Source organism: Saimiri boliviensis, chromosome 9 (assembly GCF_048565385.1).
Source record: "Saimiri boliviensis isolate mSaiBol1 chromosome 9, mSaiBol1.pri, whole genome shotgun sequence".
NCBI lineage: Eukaryota > Metazoa > Chordata > Mammalia > Primates > Cebidae > Saimiri > Saimiri boliviensis.
In genome coordinates this window covers 15,211,463-15,236,626 of record NC_133457.1, presented here as the reverse complement: position 1 = coordinate 15,236,626, position 25,164 = coordinate 15,211,463, and the positions used below count along the sequence as shown (strand labels likewise).

The 25,164-nt window shown below is 39.1% G+C and overlaps 1 protein-coding gene across 9 annotated transcripts in view; it reads right to left on the bottom strand.

Annotated features, from left to right (window-relative positions):
• The window catches only part of MED12L (mediator complex subunit 12L), a 361,238-nt gene that overhangs the window by 280,885 nt on the left and 55,189 nt on the right, over positions 1-25,164 (bottom strand). For all 9 annotated transcript variants that reach the window (XR_012519124.1, XM_074405495.1, XM_039480199.2 and 6 more), the window contains 3 exons: positions 4,193-4,362; positions 1,704-1,814; positions 388-657 (listed from right to left, as the gene is read on the bottom strand). Coding sequence is in view for 8 of the 9 variants with exons in the window: in XM_074405495.1 (XP_074261596.1) it covers positions 388-657; positions 1,704-1,814; positions 4,193-4,362 (551 nt within the window). In the remaining variant the exon portion in view is untranslated. The remainder of the gene's footprint in view (positions 1-387; positions 658-1,703; positions 1,815-4,192; positions 4,363-25,164) is intronic.

Here is a 25,164-nt window from a genome sequence, read left to right as displayed (position 1 = left end):
ACTTCAAAGAAACACAGACAGGCAACCAGCCCAAGATGTGAACTGGGAAAGATTAAAAATGCTGGCTGGAGAAGCTGTCTTTCCAGAAGAACAATAATACAACTAACTTATTCTGTGGGCTCCCCAAAGGATTTTTAATTGAACTGCTTAATGAACCTAATAAAGGACAACTGCAATAACTTTCTCCTGGATGAATGCAAGAAATTTTCTCTCAGCTTGGTCCATCACAGGGAAATAAGAACATAAAATTTCAATCAATAAATTACTTGGGTGAGGAAAACAAAAAACAGTTGTAGAAGTTCAACTAGAGAATTGAAAATGCAATTCCCAACTCAGTCACTTCCCACACTGAATTTTAACATAAAGTAACAAGGGCCAAGGACTTACCTGCAACATACAACTAAGTCCATAAACCAGGGGACCATGCTGTGCACAGGAAAGAAAATCTGAGAAGGCCAGCTGCACAGGGCTCATGCCAGGGCCGGGGGGGCCAGGGCTGGGGGCCCCGATACTCGAGTTGTTTGGTCCTATCATCATGTGGGGTGAGTGGGCAGCAAGGAGGTTGGGGCTATCGCTCAGCAGCAAGGAAAGACGCCGGGCACAGAAGTAGGCAAGACGACGAGACAGGTAGGCCGACTGAACAAACTCATCTGAATACTGAGAAGTAGAAGGACACCAGACTTCAGTCATGTCTTATGCGTCTTGGTTAAATAACTATTTTAACATAGACTTCTTTTCATTTAAAAAAGAAAAAAAAAAAACTTCAAAGATATAAAGCAAGTGCTGTCCAATAGAAATAGAATGCGAGCCACAGGTATAATTTTAAAGTTTCTAGGAGCCATGAAAAAAACAAGAAACAGGCAAAAATTAGAAGAGTAATGTATTTTATTTAGCCCAATATATCCAAAATGTTATCATTTCAACCAGTAATCAACATAAAAAGTATTACTGTTACACATTTTCTCGTACTAAGTCTGAAATCTGGTGTGCATTTTACACTTAGAGCACACATCAATTTGGACTGGTCACATTTCAAGAGCTCAGTAGCCATGTCTGGCTAGTGGCTATTGTAATGGACAGTGCAGGTACAGACTATTTCAGGGGAGAGACACAGGACCCTATGGTGTAGTCTGTGGGGAGGGTATGAGAGTGAAAGGGAGAACTGCTGCTCATTGGATATTCTTTCACTTTGCTTGAATTATCAAATATATGTATCACTTAACAAACTTTTTTTAAATATATCTCACCCAGACACTTCAAATATAAGCACATTTTAGACCAGTCATCAAAATAAAAAGTTTCCTCCCCAAGAGTCTCAAAGACTTGTCAAAAGAATGTAGAACATCCTCCTTTATCTTCAAAAGGGATGATTCGTTTTGTTTTCACAGAAATCTGTGTTATTATAGGGAGACAGTATTTTAAAAGTTGGTTGCTTTGCTCAGTGATGGGAGAAATCAATGTGGGTAAAATTACTTAAAACTTAGGACACATGGATAAAAACTATGAACATGGTTAATACAATGATGGATAAAACTTATTAGAAGCCTTTATCACTTCATATGTTGTAGTATCAAAGACATTTTTTCTTTCCACTTCAACAGGGTATTTTTTTTTTCCTTTTCCTCCTCCACTTACCTAATCATTCTTATCAGACTCGCTTCTTGCTCATAAAACCAACTGCCTCAAGGGGACATGTACTATACCTGCAGCATTAGTGGTAACAAAAGTTTAAGAAGATCATCGTCCATTGGTCTGATTTTTTCTAAAACATCCAGGATCCATGTCAAATATTCATGTTTTTCTAGCATTCCTTCCTTAAATGAACAAAGAAAAATTACATTAATAACGTTAAAGACAAAAAAGCATTTCATTCCTATGCTTAAGTCAAATTTTACTACTTTTTTGTTGCTGTTGTTAAACACAGTCTCAATGATCACAGTCCAAATTCTAAACAAATCAAAGAATTAAACTGTTTTGTATAGTTTTTTGTTTTTTAGTAATCTGCTCAAAATTGAGAAAAATCAATTCCAACAACAACAACAACAACAAAAATTCAGAAGCTTTCACACCCGTAGGGTGTGTCAAGCTCCTGGATAGATTTTGGGGGAGTACGAACTCATGCTCATAGAAGGAAACTTGGATATCAGTGACAATTATAAAGAAGATAAGCACTGCTCACACCATCATCTTAACAAAAGTTTGAAAATCCCATCAGATCCAATGCCCCCTTAATAGCTTCTTTCACTATCCCAAAATTAGTGTCAGATACTACCGCCTATCTATAAAACATAACCTTAAAAATCAATATAATGACCTAATACCAGAAATGAAAGGAGCTTATGATAAAATCATGTATAAGCATTTCAACACAACTACAATAAAAAAAATAAATAATACCCCCAACAATTTCCAAAATGCACCACAGGGGTGATACAGCTCCTAGTGAGACTACTAATCTTGATATAAGCACTACAAGCATCTTTTGTCTATTGCTTTCATATACATATACACAAATGTACAGACATACACACTATTTTATGACATTCTATGCATATATAGATTTAATATCCTATTGTAGTTTTGTATTATAATTCACAGAATGAAAGAATCTTTGAGATAGAAATCTGGGAAAGACACATACTTTTACGGTCATTCCAGTAACAAACTTAGTAGTTCATACGAAATTTTACTTTGTTCCTATCAACTGTTAGGTATCCAGTGTCCCGCTCTAACGGTTATTAAGGAGTCACAGGAAAATATTACACTGATAAATTATAGCTTGGAGTATTTCAAGGTTTACAGTGAGGCCACATTGACATGACATCAAGGTATACTTCCTGCTAATTTCTAATTTTTTTAAATGTTTAGAGTCAAAAACAGTTAAAAAGTCACAAAAAAGCACAATTTAAAATTTTAATACCAGTAAAGTGAGTTCTAAAATAATAAATATATGTACAGTTTTTATTTGTCAATTTAAAGTTAATTAAAATGTTTTTAAGAAGAGACAAAATGGAATTTTCCATTAAGGTATAAGAGATGGTAAATTCAAGATTCAAAAAAATAAAAGGATATTCATAAACAACAGTCCATCCTGTAGATGCTTTGTTTATATTCCCATGCCCTTGTTTCTGCATATATTTGTCTTCATGTGTATGAATTAGGGTCTGTTTCACATTTCAGAATACGGCAAATTGAAATATAATGAACTTTTAAATTTTAACATTACTATTTCAATTATATTCATTCCTTTAGGACCTAACTGCTTTCTATTAAAAACTACTAATTTCAATACTCCTAATATATAATTCTTCCAAAAATATTAAGCATGCTGAGAGATACTTTTTCCAAGATGCAGACTAAATTCTGAGCTCAGTAAAAGTCATAAAAGCTCAGGGCAGTCACTGAAGTAGTCCCTCTTCTAAATGGAACTAGGATTTGTTTTTACTGACTTAACTAACAATATTACGTCTCAAAAAGACCTTGTTTTATCCTATATTGAGCTCTTAGAAGAGCCTGAAAATTATAATAAAGGTTCTAAAGGGAAAACTTAGAAACCACATGTCCCCTCCCTCTTTAATCAAGGTAACAGGTTCTAAAATCTCTGCTAATAAGAAAACATGGACTCAATTTCTCTCTCCTATCTTACCACGGAAAAGGCAATTATCAGCCCAAGCTCCCTCTTGTGGTCAACATTATTTACATCAGTTTGTCTGGGTGAGAGTCAGTCATTCCTCCACGCCCCTACCCGCCCCGCCACCCCCCACCACTGCAACCCCGTTTTGCATTTTCAGCTGCAGCTGAATTAAGATGACCTTTCTCTGGGACAACCTGAGTCTAAAGGAGGTCTGCTACCACAGAAGGCATCAGCACAAAGGTGTTTTTGAGTAAATATATCCAATCTTGCAAAATAAAAGGTTTAGAAGGATTACATTTAATAGTCTAATTACAAAGTAATTAATAGCACTCAAAGAGCTGACATGATTGAAAGCTGGAGATCAATATGTATAATGAGCTGTCATCCCAGGGCAGATGTATTACCCTGAATACAATTCAATGTGAGAAATGTCAGACTGCTTTCTTTGAACATATTGGTTGGTAAAAATACGATTTAACCCCAGAATACCAAACTATAAGGAATTTGCTCTCTTCTTAAAAGCATGGCACACAATTTTGCATGTCTTCGAAAGGTTACCTGGAACATGTGAAATGCTAGCTTTTCGTTGTATTCCCACTGCTTCATGGCTTGCTCCACCTCTGGTGGCACAGGGACAGGGCCATCACCAGAGCTGGAGGCCATGTGGTAAAAGTCAGAAATCTTAGCCAACTGCTCTCGAAGATATCTGGTAGATATCTGTGTCCACTCTGCATTAAAAAAAGAAGAAAAACGTGAGTTTCTAGACACAATGGGTATAAGAATTACACTTTTTCTTCCCCTTTCTGATTATCTCAAGGGTGTATTGACAAAACAAACATCTGCTCCCTAAAAATGGTTTATGCCTGTACAAGCAGTGCTCAGAAAAGGATGACCACCCCATAGTCCTTCCAGAATGCATGCTAGTGTGAGGTGGCCTGCCCTGTGGCAGCTCTACCCTTGTGCTTCGGTGACTCTTAACCTAGGAGAATAGAAGTTCACTCTCGAATTAGGTCCACCTGGTGATCCTCCTGGTTAAACATCAGTATACCAAAAAAAAAAAAAAGGCAGGGAGGGGGGCAAAGCAGGACAGAATGGTGAAGGGGAAACCTGAAGGAATCTCAAATTTTACAGCAAAAGAATTCAAACGCCCCTGAAAGCAGCTCTCTTAGGGTCAATTTTTCAGGCTCCATGTTGAATTTCAAATATGCCTAATTAAGATTTGTTTTGTTTTTGTCAGTCTTTAAGAAGACAGACATTCTTTCACTGCAGCTGGACCATGAAAGCATTCCAACCCGCATTGCCCCAGGATGTGTCAGGAACACCCGCATGGCTTCCCTCCTGGTGATCATCTGGACCTTCAATTATTCTACCCTCCTCAACCAACACCAAGTGCCTCAAAACTCAGGGAGGGTGAAGTCAGAGAGGGTGGGGAGCAACAAACAGTAGGATACTGGAAAGGAAACAACCAAAGTAGCATCAGGAAAAAAAATCACTAAAATTATTCAGAAATGTCTGCCATAGGGGCACAAATTATATCAGTGTGTTGCCTCTGGCAACCATGAGGGATGTGATGCCAACTTTAGCCCATTCTGTGGATAAAAATGTAATAATTGCATGCTCACAGCCAAATTTCCCCAAGGATTAGCAAACAGCATTTCAGAAGAAACCATCCTACTGAAACATTACCACACAATGCTGTTTTCCCATTATTTGGCAGTAAGTTCTCCCACCTTTTATTTTGACAAAACAAAGAGTAGAAACTAAACCTCTGTTAGTCATTGAGTGCTTTGTTTTTACTTTTTAAACATTTAAAATTATTTAACAGAACACAGAGATAACTACTGTTAAGTTTTCATCTAAACCACTTATTTTAATTGTGTCTTATTTAAAATTAAAATTTAAACGCACGCTGGAGTTGTTAAACTTCGGTAACAAGCCAATGCCCAAAGATGAACAGATACTAGGTCGACATTCTGTTCCCAGTTTAATAGGTTTTCTGAAAGCACCGATAACAGATCACAAAGTTAGTCCACTGGCATTAAAAACAGTACACTATCTATGTCATCAAGTTCTTCTGCCCTGTTATGGACTAACAGTCTCATGACACTCACTTGTTCAACAAAACAAAATACCAACCATCAGATGAGACAAGTTTAGCTTAGCTATAATAAGCAAAAACAAAAATAACAAGGATCCAAATCCTAGCTTTTGTATGCCAAGCCTTGCTATTAACTCACTCTCAGTATGGTACTATTCTCAATATCCCTACTGAATATTTTAGCCTCAAGAGCTAAAAATATTAATAACACACACATTCATACACACCTATTTTGTCTCGGGTATATCTTCTTAAGATTTTTTTGAATATATGAGAAATAAAGGTTCGTTATAGAAAATGTATACTGTAGACATGAAAAGAAAAACCATCTGTAATGCCATCATCCAAAATCATGAAATATTTAAACATATATCTTTCTTTTTACTCTAAGTATGCATTAATGTTTTAATAAACATACGCATATCTTTTTTTAAAATGTTGCTGAATATACTATTCCACAATCTGAACTCCTTTTGGGAGTCCATAAATAAAGGCTTTTAACCCCATGCTTTAAGTGTACTTAATGGACTTAAAGTTCTCTTATCAATTAGATAGATTTAGGGCTCTGGGACATAAGACAAGTGAGTGGATAAGGATTGGTAAAACTGCAATTAAAAGTTAAAAATAGAGGCCGGGCGCGGTGGCTCACGCCTGTAATCCCAGCACTTTGGGAGGCCGAGGCTGGCAGATCACAAGGTCAAGAGATTGAGACCATCCTGGCCAACATGGTGAAACCCCATCTCTAATAAAAAACACAAAAATTTAGCTGGGTGAAGTGGCGCACACCTGTAGTCCCAGCTACTCAGGAAGCTAAGGTAAGAGAATTGCTTGAACCTGGGAGGTGGCGGTTGCAGTGAGCAGAGATCGCACCACTGCACTCCAGCCTGGCCCCTGGTGACAGAGCGAGACTCGGTCTCAAAAAAAAAAAAAAATAGAAAATAGAAAATAATACATGGTGACTAGTACTGCACTCCTTAATAATTATTAATGATGTTGATAATTATTCACGACTAGGGAATGGTAATGAAAGGGCACCAATGAGTGGACAGTGGCCAGATGTGCCTACTTTCAACTCAGCTTTCAGCCTTGAATGCACAGCAGAATGGTGACCAGAACTTTTAACAAATACCAGTGCCTTAGGCCCCACCCCATCAGTTTCTAATTTAATTAGTCTGGAGTAGAGCCCCAGCTTCAAGTGATAAAAACAAAACAGAAGGCTAGGTGCAGGGGCTCACCCCTGTAATCCTAGCACTTTGGGAGGCCGAGGCAGGTGGATCACCTGAGGTCAGGAGTTCAAGACCAGTCTGGCCAATATGGTGAAACCCCATCTTTTTAAAAATATAAAAATTAGGTGTGATGGTAGGGGTCTGTAATCACAGCTACTCAGGAAGCTGAGGCAGGAGAACTGCTTGAACCCAGGAAGCAAAGGTTGCGGTGAGCAGAAATGGCGCCACTTCACTCCAGCCTGGGAGACAAAGCAAGACTCTGTCTCAAAAAAGAAAACAAATGGATACAGATCATAGCAAGGATGGAGGGGCAGGGAATGTTCAGAGGTAGAAAATACAAAGAAAGTGACTATGGAAGCTACTCTTAAAGTGGATCAGTTCTAAATTCAGGCAATGCAGGTGATATGAATACATGTGTAGTTGTTGATGTTAAATAGAACTTCATGTCCATGAAGCCAGATAATCAGAAAGTTTATGATCATCAATGTTACTGAGAGTTGTGTCAGGGGTCAGGATTGAAAAGAATGACAGCTTTTTTGGACCATACTCTCCCTAGCATCCAGAATCCTGGAACCACTATTCCGTCTTTGTTAATGCCTAACCCTAGGAGCAGAAGGCAACCTGGAAGGGGTTTCAGAGGTCATGCAGTCCACCCTACCATTTTAGAGGTACTGGCACTGTAATCTTAGTCACCGATGCACAGCTAAACCAGTAGTACACTGAGTGCTTTGTGTTAGTAGTACAAAAACAGTGTCTCGTCCTAGTATATGAAAACACGTAAATTATAAACACATAATGGATGACAACAGAAATGTGCCACATTACATACAAGCAGCTCCTCCCAGGCCTGGGATACCTGCAGTATTAAAAAGAGAACTGGGAACTCAGCAGAGGAGGAACACCCACCATGGAAGCAAATACAGAGCATGCCAAATGCAGCAAGGCTCACGAAGGTCACTAGCAGGGTTACACCATCAGAGAGGTAGGACAGGGCAGGATTTAGTGCTATTAGCAGAATGGACTTTGAAACAGGAATGGTCCTGGGGTCCAAATCTAAGATCTGCCACATATTAGTTGTGCAACCTGGAGCAAGGCATTTGCCTCTGCTAAATCTCAATCTCTTCATTTGAAAGACAGGGATTAATAATATACATATACCTCAGAGTCACTATGAGTCACTTAGCATGAAGCATGCAATGCAAAATCAGTGGTAGCTATTATCATCATCAGGATGAAAAGGTAACTAGAAAGGAAACTGACAGACCTTGAATATCAATGGATAGCACCTCCTGCCACTAACTCAGATCCCACCTCTGTCTCAGCTGAGTTAACGCCCCATGATTAACATAATCCAGGCAACGCTCTGGGTAAGTATTTATGGAATCAATGTCAGTTTCACTATTCCGGACCTTCATTGGGCTGGATGGTGGATCACACCTGTAATCTCAAACACTTCGGGAGGCTGAGGCAGGACGACTGCTTGAACCCAGGCATTCAAGACCAGCTTGGGCAACATTGTGAGACATCGTTGTTACAAAAAAAATAAACAATATCAGCCGGGCATGGTAGCACACACCTGTAGTCCCAACTGCTCAGCAGGCTGAAATCAAAGGACCGCTTGAGCCCAGAAGATAAAAGCTGCAGTGAGCCCAGACTGCTCCACTACACTCCAGCCTGGGCAACTGAGTAAGACCCTGTCTCCAAGAAAAAAAAAAAAAAAAAAAAAAAAAAAAACACCTTCAATGGATCCACAATTCTTAATGAATTAAGGCCAAACTCCTTGGCTAGGAATGAAAATCACTTCAAACACTACCATTTCTCACTATACTAGCTCCAGTTGCTTCTTCTCTCAGGTTTGCAGTGCTTAATCCATCTAAAATACAGGCAGACTTCATTTTATTAAACTCTGCCTTACTGTGCTTTGTAGATACTGCATTTCTTTTTCACAAATTGAAGGTCTGTGGCACCATTTTCCCAAGAGCATATGCTCACATCATGACCCTGTGTTACATTTTGGTAATTCTCTCAATGTTTCAAACTTTTCCTTCATTATTATATCTGTCATGGTGATCTGTAATCAGTGATCTTTGAGTGACTATTATAAATGTCTTGAGGTGCCACAAACCACTCCCGCGTAAGACAGCAAACTTAATAGAGAAAGGTTGTGTGTGTTCCATCAACCTGTCTCTGTCCCACATCTCTCTCTCTCTCCCCATCCCACCTCAGGCCTCCCTCTTTCCTGAAATACAATATTGAAATTAGGCCAATGAATGAACCTACAATGGCCTTTAAACGTTCAAGCGAAAGGAAGAGTCAAACAGCTCAGTGTAAATCAAAATCTAGAAATGATTAAGCTCAGTGAAGAGGGCATGTTAAAAGCCAAAACATGCCAAAATCAAGGTCTCTTATGCCCAACAGCCAAGTTGTAGATACAAAAGAAATGATCTTGAAGGAAATTAAAAGTGCTACTTCAGCGGACACACAAATGATAAGAAAGCAAAACAACTTTATTGCTGATACGGAACAAGTTTCAGTGGTCTGACAGAAGATCAAACCAGCCACAACATGTTGTGTAGGCAAAAGCCTAATGCAGGGAAAGGCCTCAACTCTCTTCAGTTCTAGGAAGGCTAAGAGAAGAAGCTGCAAAAGAAAAGTTGGAAGCTAGCAGGAGCTAGTACATGCAGTTTAAGCAAAGAAGCCATTGCACAATATTAAAGTATAAGGTGAAGCAGCAATGCTGATGTAGAAGCTACAGCAAGTTATCCAGAAGATCTAGCTGGGATCGTTGACAAAGGTGACTACAGTGAACAACAGATTTTCAAGTTAGACAAAACAGCCTTCTGCTGGAAGAAGATGCCATCTAGGACCTTCATAGCTAGAAAGGAGAAGTCAAGGCCTGGCCTTAAAACACAAGCTGACTCTCTTGTTTGGAGCTGATGTGGCTGATGACTAAGCTAAAGCAGAGGCTAATTACCATTTGGAAAAGCCTAAGGCCTTTAAGAAGTATGCTAAATCTAATCCGTCTGTTTTCTATAAACAAAACAACAAAGCCTAGATGACAGCACATTTGTTTACAGTATGGCTTACAGAATATTTTTAAGCCTACTCTTGAGATCTACTGCTCAGAAAAAAAAGAGATAACTTTCAAACATTACTGCTCTATGACAATGCATCTGGTTACCCAAGAACTCTGGCAGAGATGTACAAGGAGATTAATGTTGTTTTCATGCCTGTTAACATGACATCCATTCTGTAGCACATGACCAAGTAATTTTGACTTTCAAATCTTATTATTTAAGAAACATATTTCATTAGGCCATAGTTGCCATAGATAGTGATGCCTCTGATGGATCTGGGCACAGTGAATTGAAAAGCTTCTGGAAAGGATTCACCATTCTAGGTCCCATTAAGAACACTTGTGATTCATGTGCTAGGGGGTCAAATATTGACTTCAACAGGAGTTTGGAAGAAGTTGATTCCAATCTTCATAGATGAGTTTGAGAGGTTCAAGACTCCAGTGGAAGAGAGAGCAACAGATGTGGTGGAAACAGCAAGAGAACTAGAATTAGAAGTGCAGCCTGAAGATGGGACTGAATTGCTGCAACCTCACAGTAAAACGAAGGATGAAGCATTGCTTCTTATAAATGAGCAAACAAAGTGGTTTCTTGAGATGGAATCTACTGGGGAAGATGCTGTGAACACTGTTGAAATGACAACAAATGATTTAGAATATTCCATAAACTTTGTTCAGTAGCAGGGTGTGAGAGGATTGACTGCAATTTTGTAAAATGTGACCAAACAGCAACACATGCTACACAGAATTCTTTCATAAAATGAAGAGTCAATGAAGGTGGCACACTTCATTACTGTCTTACTTTAAGACTTAAATTGCTACAACCACCCAACCTTCAAAAGCCACCACCTAAGATCAGTCAGCAGCCATCAACACTGAGGCAAGACCTTCAACTAGCTAAAAGGTTACAACTCAATGAAGGCTCAGATGACTGTAAGCAGTTTTAGGGATGAAGTATTACTTAACTATGATGTTACTTTTTTTGACATACATGATTGCACACTTAATGGACTATAATACAGTGTAAACATAACTTATATGCACTGGGAAAACAAAATATTCATGCAATTCACTTTACTGCAATAATCACTTTACTGTAGCAGTCTGGAAATGAATCCACAATACCTCTGAAGAATGTCTGTACCTTTTCTACTTGCCTGTATTCTAACATTTAGTTTCCTCTAGGCTCTGAACGCCACTTCATCACCTAGCAGGGATTTGTCTCCCTTCTCTGACATACCACAGTTTCCTCCATCTTCCATCCCCATAAAACTATACCTTGCACATAGACAATACCTAAGTATTGATTTCAATCCAGATACCTTAAGGTCCTCCCAAAATAACTACCAAATCAAGTTCCTTCCCAATTACTCTGTCTCCTTCTTTCTTAATACAAACATCTTCCTTCTGCAGTTTAAACTCACCACTGCATACCTAAAAAGTTTCAAACATGACAATACATGACAATAGTGAAAATGCCAAATTCCTTCTCTAATCTACTGTCTCTAATATAACTAATTAGAAGCACCTGTTTATCAACGGGCTATAAATGGGCCATGCAAACACTGGACTTTCATTCTTTTTCAATAAATTTCCTTGTAAATATATGTGTATGTATGGGTTTTTGTATAAGCATATATGAAAAAACCTTTAACTTTGAAAGGCTTGTTTTCCTCGCAACTTCCTTTTCCATCATCAAAGCCAGTAAGAATTCACTATGTAAAATGAAATGTAACAGAGATTGTTTCTTAAAAACTCCAACCAAGTCCAGAGACTAAGGAGCAAATCTTTAAGGCAGGCGTCCCCAAACTATGGCATGCGGCCCCCTGAGGCCATTTATCCGGCCCCCCTCCGCACTTCAGGAAGGGGCACCTCTTTCATTGGTGGTCAGTGAGAGGAGCACAGTATGTGGCGGCCCTCCAACGGTCTGAGGGACAGTGAACTGGCCCCCTGTGTAAAAAGTTTGGGGACCCCTGCTTTAAGGTGATGCCCTTGATACAGCCCTTTAAGTCAGAGGTGATGGGCTCCTCAATGGAGAAACTCATTTCCTTGGAAATTCTTCTTTATGCTTTAAGTACAATAGTATCCGTTTCTGAGTGGCAACAGCCTGCTTCTCAAAGCTGCAGGACATAGAGGATTTAATCAGCCTGACGTTGGTGAAGACTGAATCAGAGAAAAAATACAAAACAAAAAATTTCAGCATATATCAGTTATTATATACACCATTACTGAACCCTCATTAAGAATGACTGAAAGATTTTCCACCATTTTTCTTACATTTTCTGTTGTTAAAATACTTTTTTGGTCAAAGGTCCCATTAACAGAGTAAAAAGATAATGCACCAATTGGGAGAGAATGTTTTCAAATTGTATATAAGGGAGTTGGGTCTAGAATACATGATGAACAATTATAAACAATAATAAAAAGACAAGCCAGTTAAAAAAATAGGCAAAGGATTTAAACAGACATTTCTCCAAAGATTTTAAAAAAAAAAAATGGCCAACAAGCACATTTAAGATACTCAACATCATTAGCCACTAGAGAAACGCAAATCAAAACCACAATGAAATACCACTAGGACAGCTACTATAAAAAAACAGATAATAACAAGTATTGACAAGGATGTAGAGAAACTGAAATCCTCAGGAGTTCCTTGTGGGAATGAAAAATGGTAAATGTAGTATGTGGAAAACAGTTTGACAGTTCCACAAAAGGTCAAACATAACGTCATCACATAACCCAGTAAGTTATACATACCCAGGAGAACTAGCCTGTATATCTAAGAGAAATAACACATGCCCACACAAAGACCTGTAAACAAATGTTCGTAGCAGAATGTTCATTATTACCAAAAAAGAAAACAATCGAATATCCATCAACTGATAGCTGGATAAATAAAAGGTGGTGTATGCATACAATGGAATACTATTCAGCCCTACGAGAAAAGGAAGTACTAAAACGTGCTGCCACATGGATGTACCCTGAAAACATACGCTAACTGAAAAAGCCAGTTTCAAAGGACCACATACTGTATAATTCCATTTATATAAAACGTCCAGAATAGGCAAATCTACAGAGAAAGTAGGTTAGTGGTTGCCTGCGGCTAGTGAACGGAAATGGGGAATGACTGTTCATTGGCACAGGGTTTTTTATGGGTGGTGCAAATGTTCTAAAATGTGGTAATAGCTTCACAACTCTGTGAACACGATAAAAAAACACTGACTATAGACTTTAAATGGATGAATTATACAGTATGTCAATTCTATCAATAAAGTTGGTTTTTTAACATTGAAATATTTTAAATGTTATCTTGAAATACTTAGCTACCAATAAAATGAAGTCTAAGAAAAGATCATTTCTTCATGAAGTAAAAGAAAAGATTATTCCATACTGAAAAAGTAATCGACTATGAAACGATACAATTTCATACATTGAGGGAGACAGGGAGGATAAGGGGTAGAAACAAGAGTGTGAGTTAATGGTTAAAGCTGGGTGAACAGTAAATGGGTGTTATTATACACTTCTATATTTGTACGTGTCTGATGTCCCATAATAAAAGGATTTATAAAGTTAATCAGTTCTACCCTATAAAATGAGCCACAGATACTCCAAAATCCCCTACTCAGCCACTGTTCATTGGGGAATGAAAAGTAGTCAGAGCACTGATTGGCTGCCTGGATAAAGAATAGCCCAAATGAAAACTGCTGACTCAGTGCCATGAGACCAGCAGAGTCAGACCACTGCCCAGACTACTGGGCTCTGCTGAACGATCAGATAGTTAAATCAAGTTCTCTGGCTGGAGAGCAGGAAAAGAGAGAAAAGGAAGAGGGGTGGGGATGCACTGTTGGTACACAGTGAAAATGACACAGTGTGGTACATTACTGAAATACACTTTTGCTTTTAAAAAGTTTTCCTCTAAAAGAATTACCTGTAGAACACAGACAACAAATACCAAGTGTCTGTTTTTGTCTGGATGACTCATTTTATTATGTTATTTTAAACTGGCCATTTCGCTCTGGTTTTATTTATCGTGCAATGATACTGTGCAAAGTACTATTACTTAGGGATCAAGAAGGCAGCTCAAGATCAAATAAAATAAAACCCATCGATATGCAGCAGCAAACACAAAATGCCCACCACGGCCCTCTAACTGGAATATGAGGCTACAAAGAGAAGAAAGTGACCCTACCTGAGGCGCACATGACACAGAATTAAACAGCAGCAAACTAAGTGCTCCAGCGTACCCTGGAACACAGGAGAGGAAGCAAGGAGGCGGTTCATCCACATCCTGGAGAAGCTACAAAAAGAGTTCCACAGACAGAAACGGCAGCGTATGACATTTCAGGCAAGGCAGACCTCAGGAAGGCTGAGGGAAGGTCCCCAGAGGCCAGAGTTCCTCAAATGCTAGTGCACAAAATGTTCACCAGAGGGCGCTGGTTAAACGCACAGGTTTATTTCCAACTCTAGGATTTCAACTCCAGAGGTTTGGAGTGGAGTCCAGAAATCTGCATTTTTAATCAGCAGCCCAGATGACTCTGACCCAGGCAGTGACAAGCTATGGAGTTTGGTCTTTTATCACAAACAGGTAACTGAAAGATTTTAAACACAGCAAAGACAAGATCAGATATGTAAATTAACACTACTTCTCAGGAAGTTGGAGGGGAAACCCTTAAAACAAGGCTGCCACTCCAGTGGGGATATGCCTACAGCAGGGAAAAGAGAGGCGGGTGAGACACCTGTGCGAGGCAAAAGAGGAAACACCCTAATGTGGAGATGAAGGAAAGAGAAAGGGCAGGGCAGCGAACACATTTCCAAATGGATGGTCCTACTGCCATCGAAGATGATGTGGAATCACACAGAACAGCTGGGGAGGGGTGACAGGGCTGGGTTCAGTTTGTTATTTCATGAAATTGTTTTAATTAAACTTCATATTTTGAGATAACTGTAGATTCACATGCAAGTGTAAGAAATGAAGAGAGATCCCACGCATGCTTTACCTAGTTTCGCCAAATGTTAACTTCTTTCAAAACTGTAAAACAGTATCACAACCAGTATACTGACATTGAAGCAACTCACCAATCTTATTCAGGTTTCTGAGTTTTCAGTTTAGTTTTGAACACACTGGATTTAAAATGCTGGAGAAATTCATGGGAAAATATGTCGAGGAGAAGGTGGATATGCAGGTCTGACACTCAGAAGAAGGGTCAGAGGGAAGACGCAAATGTAGTGACTGTTACCATACATGTGGGATGCAATGCCTTAAAGAACATGTTCATGACCACAGAAGTACGTAACAGACAAAATTCTGGGGACAGACCACTTTACTGTGCAGAGTGACAGTATCAGTTGTGCACTCATTGGGCACTGGCCCTCTTCTAAGTCCCTGACATGCATTAACTAGCTTAAGGGTGGTGAAGGGCTCAGGTTCTAGAGTCAGCTGGCCTGGTTCCCGCCCTGGCTCCAATCACTTACCAGCTTTGGAGTTTTAGAGCAAGTCATCCCCTGGGTGCTTCAATTACTTGCCTGTAAAACAGGACTAGTGAGCGTTCTTAGCCTATATATAATTATTTTGAGGATTAAAATGAGATGCAATATGCTAAAGCAGTGACTGGCACAGAGTGAGTGCCCAGGAGGAACCAAAATTACATGATTTACAAGGCTGGGTAGAGAGAAGGCTACCCAGAAAAAGGAGGAAGTAACCTTAGGTGAAAGGAGCATTTCCCCAAACAAGACTGGAGGAAGATCGAGGACAACTGCTGCAGGTAGGTTTGCATGATGCAGGTATGTCAGGGCAGGGAGTGAGCAGGTCGCTGAGGGTGACTGACAGAACTGTTCCTCTGGGACGTTCCAGGGACAGGTGGAGACAGCAGGGAAGGAAGCCTGAAGACAGAGGTGAAGATGTGACCAGCTACACTGAGCAAAGGGCCCTCCACCTAAGGAGTGAGTTACAGCTGGGGAAGTGGGCACAGTATCCCATTGTCGACCTGACGAGAGCACCAAGAGCTTGTACTGCAAGGTTTTGCAGAAACTCCCGACTGCATCTTTCTTCCTGTGAGGATGCTGGGCAGTATCTGATAGCTGAGGAGAACCACATTGGATACCTTTCTTGGATTCTCCCTTCGCTGACAGGTCGCCAATTCTCATTTCCATTTTAACACAAACATGCTAACTGTTGCATTTAGGGAATTTTTCCCCAGTAGTCCTTTTTCCCTATCAACCCCGTACACACATCTCAAGTTAAGGCGTGTGGCAACCACAGAATCCAATTTTAGCCCCTAGAACAAGAATTTCTTATTCGACACATCAGTTACACCACCAGCTTCCTCCACAGCTACAGCGTCGGGGGCTTCCTTCTAACAGAGGGACACACTGAACATCTGCCACCAACAGGCTCAGCTCCTTCTCCAGGGCATGAGATAGCTGCCTGAAATTCATGTTATAATTATCATATGGTAAAATTTCTCTAATCTTTTCAGATTTCTATATATACCTGAGTGAGCAACAGCCTTGGCTGTGGTTAGATATTCCTATCATTGGAAATAATGCGGAGAGCATTTTTACAAATATTAAATTGGTACACTTAATAAACCACTTAGGCCATGTCCCCACAACCTTCTACATGAGACACCAAGCCATGAGTTTTACCGCCCAGTACAGGAAGACTGTAGGAAGACGACAGGCTTGTCTTTTAGCAACAGAACGCCACTTGGCTTCCGTGTAGAGAACACACCTCTGTGCACTCCTCTGACCAGGCCTCCGGGGGTGATGCTCTAGAAGGGGGAAGAGGAGACATGGAAGAGAAAGAGAAGGTGTCTACCCTTCTGAAGATCCAGGCGAAAGGAAGAAAAAGAAAAATGGAGGGCCAGCATTGGTGAAAGACCCTTGCTGCTAGCCCCACACTGGAGACACAGGAGTTATTTAAATTATTACATCAGGTATTTCACGACCCTCACTCCTCTCCCAGCTTCTGCTACAGAGGCAGTGGGAGGAAGCTTCCCATCATCTGAGGAGCAAAAATAAACTACATTTTCTGTTTTTGCACTGGAATTTAATCCCATGATCAGTTGTGGTTAGAATGATGTTTCAATAGTGAAAGTAGCATTATGCTTACTATTTAGGTCCTAAATGCAATTACTGTAAAATTTCTATTTCTGAACAAGCTTTAGACAGCTAGGAGTCTTTCATTAGAACACAAATACAAATACGACAGACATCATACTGCCAGATGACCATGTAAAATAACCCTAGAGCAAAAAGCTCTAAAACACCACAAAAATGCTTACACAGTACACAGACCAGCCAGACCCACTCTGTCATCCCTCTCATTCCCTGCTTTGGAACTCACTCCTGTGTGATTTTTCGGGAGACTAAAGAATGATGCATGATATGTTCATTTAATTAAAGCTATTTGCTTTAGCTGTATTAGACTCACAAAGACATTCCTACTATAATTTATTGATCCTTAACTGTTACTCATAGAGTAACCCAGCATACTCTATGAATTCCTTGACTACAAAACGACAAATCTGAATCAGGCTTTAGAGTCATGTTATTCCAGGGATTTCACTTGCAAGTTTATACACATTTTGAAAATGACTTTGAAACCTAATGTACCTCTTTTTTTATTTTTAAAAAAAAAAAAAGCTTTCTATTTATCATAGAATTAACATTCCAGTGCAAACTGCAAAAAGAAAGAACCTCACTTTTATAAGTAAGTCATTAAAAGGTTAGCTTGGAGCCGTTTAAAAACCAAGGCCATTGTATGTACAGTATGGCAAAAGCACCAATTTTTTAAAGGACTATTAAAAAATAGACAAAATACATACAATATATCTCAGAGGATATGCATGGAACTGGTAAGAATTACTGCCTCTGAACTATGTAAGGAGGGGTCTGGAATGGAGGTGGGGGTCTGAAGACAGTGTGGTGGAAAGGTGACTTCACTATCCCTTTTTGAACATGCTGTGTTTTGTGCTACATTTTGTAGTATTACCTATTAGAAATTGTAGCTCACACAAGAAGCTATGTTTTCTTAAAATTCTCTTGTTTATGCTTTAAGCAACAGGTCTGCAAGATGCCCAACAAATTAAAACACACCAAACACTGAGCTTCGGGAAGCATTCTTCATACCTTAAGCAAACACCACTCTCCCATTCAGCCTCACACAGATCCTCATTTGATATGAGCAGCACGCAAATTCTGAATCTAACAGGACCCAGAAACAGAAGTCTAAGATGGAATTACCTATTCTTCCACTTGCCATGAACCCTCTCCCCTAATTTGTAAAATGGAGACACGCAGCTACCCCAGAGAATTTTCAAGAAAACTGGCCCAAATGAGAAGCTATGAAACAAGCCTGTAAACTGCCAAAACTTCGAAAAGCTTATTTTTTCAGTATACTATCTTCCAAGTATGAGACATGCACATATGCACCAAGAGCCATACAGAAGGCAGAGAACCACGGTATTACCAATTAAATCAAGGTTCTTATTAACGTTTTATCATAGATGACAAATTCAAGTGGCAATGAACATTTATTAGGATTAACTAGAAAAAAACTGTTGAGTAGCAATGGATTCTTAACAGAAAATGCAGGACTCTGGAGTAGCAATGGATTCTTAACAGAAAATGCGGGACTTGACAATGTGCCCAAAGTGACAAGACCAGAAGACATGACAGCAGTAAAGAGTGCAGCAAATACACTATACATAACTAGAAACTTAATTCATGTGCTCATAAGTTGCCAAAGAGGAAGATGGAAGATAACTGAAGAAACAAGAACTACTTCTTAAGATGCAAACAAACAAACAAAAAAAAAGGAAAAATCCCAAATCTTTTTTTTTTTTTTTTTTTTGATAGTCTTGCTCTGTCACCCAGGCTGGAGTGCGGTGGCATGTCTGAGGTCACTGCAACCTTTACCTTCCAGGTTCAACCAATTCTCCTGCCTCAGCCTCCTGAGTAACTAAGATCACAAGTGTGCATCACAACACCCAGCTAATTTTTGTATTTTTAGTAGAGATGGCGTCTCACCATGTTGGTCAGGCTGCTCTTGAACTCCTGACCTCATGATCCACTCACCTCAACCTCCCAAAGTGCTAGGATTATAGACGTGAGCCACCGTGCCTGGCAAAAAATTCTAATTTTTACTTTAAGACTAGATTTCTTCAAGGCATAGTTCATATTTTACTACTGTAGAAAACTTTCCCTAATTTTTTCAGTCTACCCATTATTTTCTATATGATTATGTATTATGCTCCACTTTAAGTGTGCATCTTGTAACCACAAAAAAAAAAAAAAAAAAAAAAAATGGTATCCACTTAAAGACAGAGAGCACAGCCCCCATCTGGTTAAAAATCTTCATAGCATCTACCCCAATGCACAAACTCCTGATAAACCTTTTTTAAACTAAATCACTCCTTATTCAAGTGAAATATAGTAATTTCTTTCAATGCATTTCTCTAAGAAATTCAAAACTGGCCAAGCACAGTGGCTCACACCTGCAATCCCAACACTTTGGGAGGTTGAGGCAGGTGGAACACAAGGTCAGAAGTTCAAGACCAGACTGGCCAACACAGTGAAACCCCATCTCTACTAAAAATAAAAATTTAGCTGAGTATGGTGGCATATGCCTGAAATCCCAACTACTTGGGAGGCTGAGGCAGGAGAATCATTTGAACCCAGGAGGGAGAGGTTCAGTGAGCCAAGACCGGGCCATTGCACTCTAGCCTGGGTGACAGAGTGACTCCCATCCCGAAAAAAAAAAATCCAAAACTATCATGGGCAGACATTTTCTTTGATATTTACAAAAAAAGTAACTAAACATAAAAACACAACCTGATTACCACCACACACCAGTATATTCTAACATGGGACCAGTATTCTAACAGGGTCTAACATTTTTACTTTGGAAAAGCTGAAATGTTTCCACAGGGCAACAATCGGGCAAACAGAGTTACAGTGTAGCATATTAAACTTGATTAGAACTTTTTAAAGTTTCTGTAAATCAGCAAAGTATGATGGTGGTAGCCAGAGGCTGGTGGAGGGGGAAAAAGGGGAGCTGTTCAATGGGCAGTTTCAGTTTTGCAAGAGGGAAGAGTTCTACAAACCAGTTTTAAAACAATGTGCATTTAGTTAATACTGCTATACCATACACTTATAACTGGTTACGATGGTAAATCTTATGTTATACCACCTTAATAAAGGGTCTGTAAATAGTGAAAATCTGCATATTCAATTAACTGAAATGCTACATACCTGGGAAAATATTAAAAGTCTTCCAATGTTTACAAAGAACATCTACTTTATTTTAGTTAAGGTCCCAGGAAGCAAGTAGTCAGCTTAGAGAAAAGTAAGCTCTTGTAATTTATCTAACTAAAATTGTAATGCTACTGGGTAAGCTGGCATTCCTTGAACTTCCTCCAAATCTTTTTCATACAACATTCTTATAGCAAGATATCTTCCAGGGAAAGTACCAATGACAACAAAAAAAAACGGCAGTAATAATTTGGGACTGTGATTAGGCTTAGCTAACTTTTGTTTATATGAAAGCTCCTCTTGCACATGTCTTAAATAAGAGTCCAGTGGTTCTAAAAGATTTATTGTGAACACAACAGCTGACTGCCCATAAACTCCTCAGTTATTCTCCAAAAGCAATTATTTTCAACTCTTTTATCAGTTGTGTGTCTTTTATTTGCCTCTATCTCTAAATAACATAATTATAGTCCTACTTCTTGATTAGTAAGCATTACCTACTGGCTTCCTAATATGCAAGATGATGAACATTCAGCTCTCTTTCACCTCCCATCAGGATCTTACTTATGTATTTCCCCTCTGCCTGTCCCACCAAGAGTCTCCTCTCATAACTTGAATAGGTCGAGTCCATGTTTATACTATGAAGGAAAACTTGGCAGATTCTAACCAAATAGAAAAATGCATTTAACAGACATCAATAAGAATTAATTTTTAGCTCAAGAGACACAATCTCATATAGAAATATTTATAAATATATGTACATACATGGGATAGTCCACACACATCCATCTCCTTAATCTGTCAACTGAGAGGGCCTAGAAGCAATGACATCCCCAAGCAGCAATAAGCACACTTCGCGCTCAGCTCTTGTTTTCTAATACCATTCTCCTTTAAAGAGAACCAGGGCTCCTTGGAGAAATAGCTGATTATAGGATTGGGGCAGAAAATATATACAATGAATGCATCCTTCTAAAAACAAAGAATCTTCTAAAAAACCTAGAATGCATCTTCTAGTGCCAGAAAATAAGGAAGTACTTAGAAAAACAGAAACAAAGCAAACTAAGATGGGTATGTCAAATGTACACAGGACACAGCTGGAAGAGCTCTCAATGGGCAAAGATGGAACAAAATAGAGTATGATAATCCAAAAGATAAAGTAAACATCTATGAATCAATACTGATTGAAATGCTTAAATATACGCATTAATGAATTAATGAATAGATAGTAGGCAGGTAGGTAGGTAGATAAGAGAGAAATCTCCCATGCAGAAGAATTTCCAAGACTTTAAGTATTGGAATACTCTGCCCTCAAGGAGGAGGATGGCTAACTCCCCACATCTTAAGTGTGGACTGTGCATACTGACTTCCTTCCAAAGACTACAGTGTGGAAAGGGATGTGAAGGAAATAACTTTACACTGTAAAATGTGGTAAGTGCTGCCTCAGCCAGGTGATCAAGGTTAACATCAACAGTTGTAAGTCATGGTGATAGCATGTACCCTTGATGTAACACTATCAGAAGGGCACTTGACTTCTGTAACCCAGTCTAACCATAAGGAAAACATCAGACAAATTCCAACAGAAGATCACCCTACAACATACCTGACTAGTACTCCTCAAAACTGCCAAAATCACTGAAACTGAGAAAATGTCACTGCCAAGATATGTCTAGGGGAGATATGACAACTAAATGTAATGTAATATCCTGAATAGGATCCTGAAACGGAAAAGAGCCATTAGGTTAAAACTAAGAAAATCTGAATAAAGTATGGACTGACTTTTATAATAATCAGTATTAGCTCATTAATTATAATCAATGTATCACATTAATGCAAATGTTAATAATGGGAGAAACTGTGCACAGGGGTGAGAAGTGCGCATGGGAGATCTGTACCATCTTCTCAACTTCTCTGTAAATCTAAATATTTTTAAACATTTTTGAAATAAAAACAAGGGACTGGCCAAATTGTGGTACAGCCACACAATGAAGGACTAAGAGGTCACAAAAAGGAACAGGGAATGTCAAGCAATCACTAGCATATCATTAAGTAAAAATAAGGCAAAGATATCCAATAGTATATACGGTATGCTAACTTCTATGTAAGCAAAAAGAAGAAATAAGAAGATATAAGTATTTGCATATTTTTGTAAAAATAAAAACTGGAAGATTAAAAACTGGTAAGAAATGGTTACATCTGAAGATGGGGTAAAGAGAATTGTGTGAAAAGATGGAGATAACTTCTGCCTGTCTTTATATAGTTTTTACTCTTGAATATGTCAAGGTGTTACATATTCAAAACATAAAATTAGTTCTTAAGAGAAAAATCAAACCCTAAAATGGAAAACAAACTGAAACAGTGTACCTTACTGCAGAGAGGAATCATTTTTAAGTTAAACACAGTCTCAAGTTTAAAAAAATTAACTTTCACATTACGTTCAATGTATCAGATTATAATTCTCAAGCCAGTATGTTTGTAGCAGGATAAAGTAGACAAGTAACCATGTTCATGTCACTATAAATCCTTTAATTGTTCACATAATAGAAGTGAAATAAACATAAAATTGAAGCAATAAAAATTATTTCATGTTAAATAGGACATGCTAAAGATAAACTGGAAATAGGAACAAAACCCCCGCATATATGCGCACACATGCAAATATGTGTGTCTCCATCCATCTACCAACTGATGGGGCCTAGACACAACATCCCAGTAGCAATGAGCACCTTTAGCACCCAGATCTTGCTTTCTAAATACCATTCCCCATTAGAAAGAAGCAGAGTTCCTTAAACAAAGGCTCTTTGCAGATCGGAGGCAGGAAAATTACAAGAGCCTGGGATATCTTTCTGTGCCAGAAAGCAAGGAAAAGGGTGTCATGTCAAAAGGATACAAAAGAGCTGGAAGGGTCTCTGGCCAATTTGGGGACAATTCTGGCAAAATTTAACATCAGTGTACTTGGTTGTAAAACACAGATTAAATAAAAATCCATGAGCCCATAACAATGGCCAAAAATAAACTTTTTAAATAAAAAAAAAAATAGAGAAATGTTTTTCACCACTGTGGAGGTGCAACTACAATTTCTACTCCAAAAACTGAAATCAAAGGAAAAGAGTTTGGCATTTATTCTTCCTTTTTTAGAAAGCACTGTAATTTATCACATGAGAGAAAGCCCTCATTTACAGAAGAATGCCAACATCTTGCCATTCCCAAAGATATAACTATTCCAGGCTCAGTTCATCAAGAGATGTTAAAACTTTTAGATAAAAGATTATTGGGGAATGGAATAGCTTTAGGTACCAAAGTCTCACATCCAGTAGTCCCATACCTTCTATTGGAGAATAGTTTTTACCAGACATCCAGAGTTACCTCACTAGTTAAAACCTATTGTTCATGCCTAAGCAAAGTGTGAAATTAAGCTTATACAAGCAATTCTGTCCAATCTTCAGGATTACTTTCAGCATAAACAAGGCAGATAACTCCTTTATGACAAATGAGATCGAAGGAACACTGTGAAAATGTGGAGGCAATCTTGACAAAACTAAAAGCTTGTCCCTGGAATCAAAAAAGTTAGTATGCAATATCTTCACAGACCCAAACTGCAAGTAAGCTGGTAGGCTTAGATAAGAAACCAGACTGTCAATTATGAGTTTAGCAGGACTTATTTTTGCAGTCCAAATGGCTCAGTGAATATGTCACAAATTAATTACCCACTGTGGAAGAAGGGTAGCTGTTTATTCTTTGTATTTTGGGAGTGATAAGGATAGTGGTTACAAGAGTATAGTCAACCAAGAAATGTCTCTCATCTGACTGAAATCCCCACAAAACCTCAGGTGGCACAGAGGAAATGACTAGGGGTAAATAGAGCAGTGCCCCAGGCAGTTTAACCACGAAGCATTTTAAGCTTCTTTGAATCTATCTGTTCCCCCAAAAAAGACCTCATGCGTATGATATGTCTTGTCACTTTTCACCATATTGAATACCCAAAAATTCCTAGGCAGAATTAAGGCTGCTCATCTTGCAAGCAGTTTCTTATTTCCTTCTCTAGTTTCCATGGCACCCTGGACTTTGCTTTGCTCCTCCTGTTCCCCATAGCACCCATGAGAACAAGAGTTCTTACTCCTCAGATTCTGCTCAGAGCCACCAGTCCTGCAGCCTGCTTCCTGCCAGCATCTTTCCCCCTAGTGATGCTTGTTGCCTCCAGATGCCCAGACCCACAATACACACAGTCCACCAGCAGCTATCACCTCACAGCCAGGAGTGAGGAGCAGGCACTCTAGTGGCAGAAGCCTGGGCATGGCTCCAGCTCCATCTAAGTCAGCAAGTTACTTAATTTCTCTGAGAGTCAGGTCCCGCATTCACAAAACAGCATAATAAAACCTACATTCCAAGGTTACAGATAATGCCTGCAAAGTTCCCAATACATTACACAGGATAATAAATACTGGCTGATAAGAGCAGCTCTAAGTAGTAGCATATTATCAATGGTCTATATTTACTGTGTGCCAGTCACTGTTCTAAACACTTTAAAAGTATTGACTCATTTCATTCTTAAAAAGTACTATCAGGCCAGGTGCAGTGGCTCACACCTGTAACCTCAGCACTTTGGGAGGCTAAGGAGGGCGATCATCTGAGGTCAGGAGTTCGAGACCAGCCTAGCCAACATGGTGAAACCCCGTCTCTACAAAAATACAAAAATTAGGTGGGCATGATGGCAGGTGCCTGTAATCCCAGCTACTCAGGAGGCTGAGGCAGGAGAATCACTTGACCCTGACAGGCAGAGGTTGCCGTGAACCGAGATCACGCCATTGCACTCCAGCCTGGAGCGACAGAGCAAGGCTCCATCTGGAAAAATTAGAAAGTACTGTCAATTATCCCTAATTTTTTA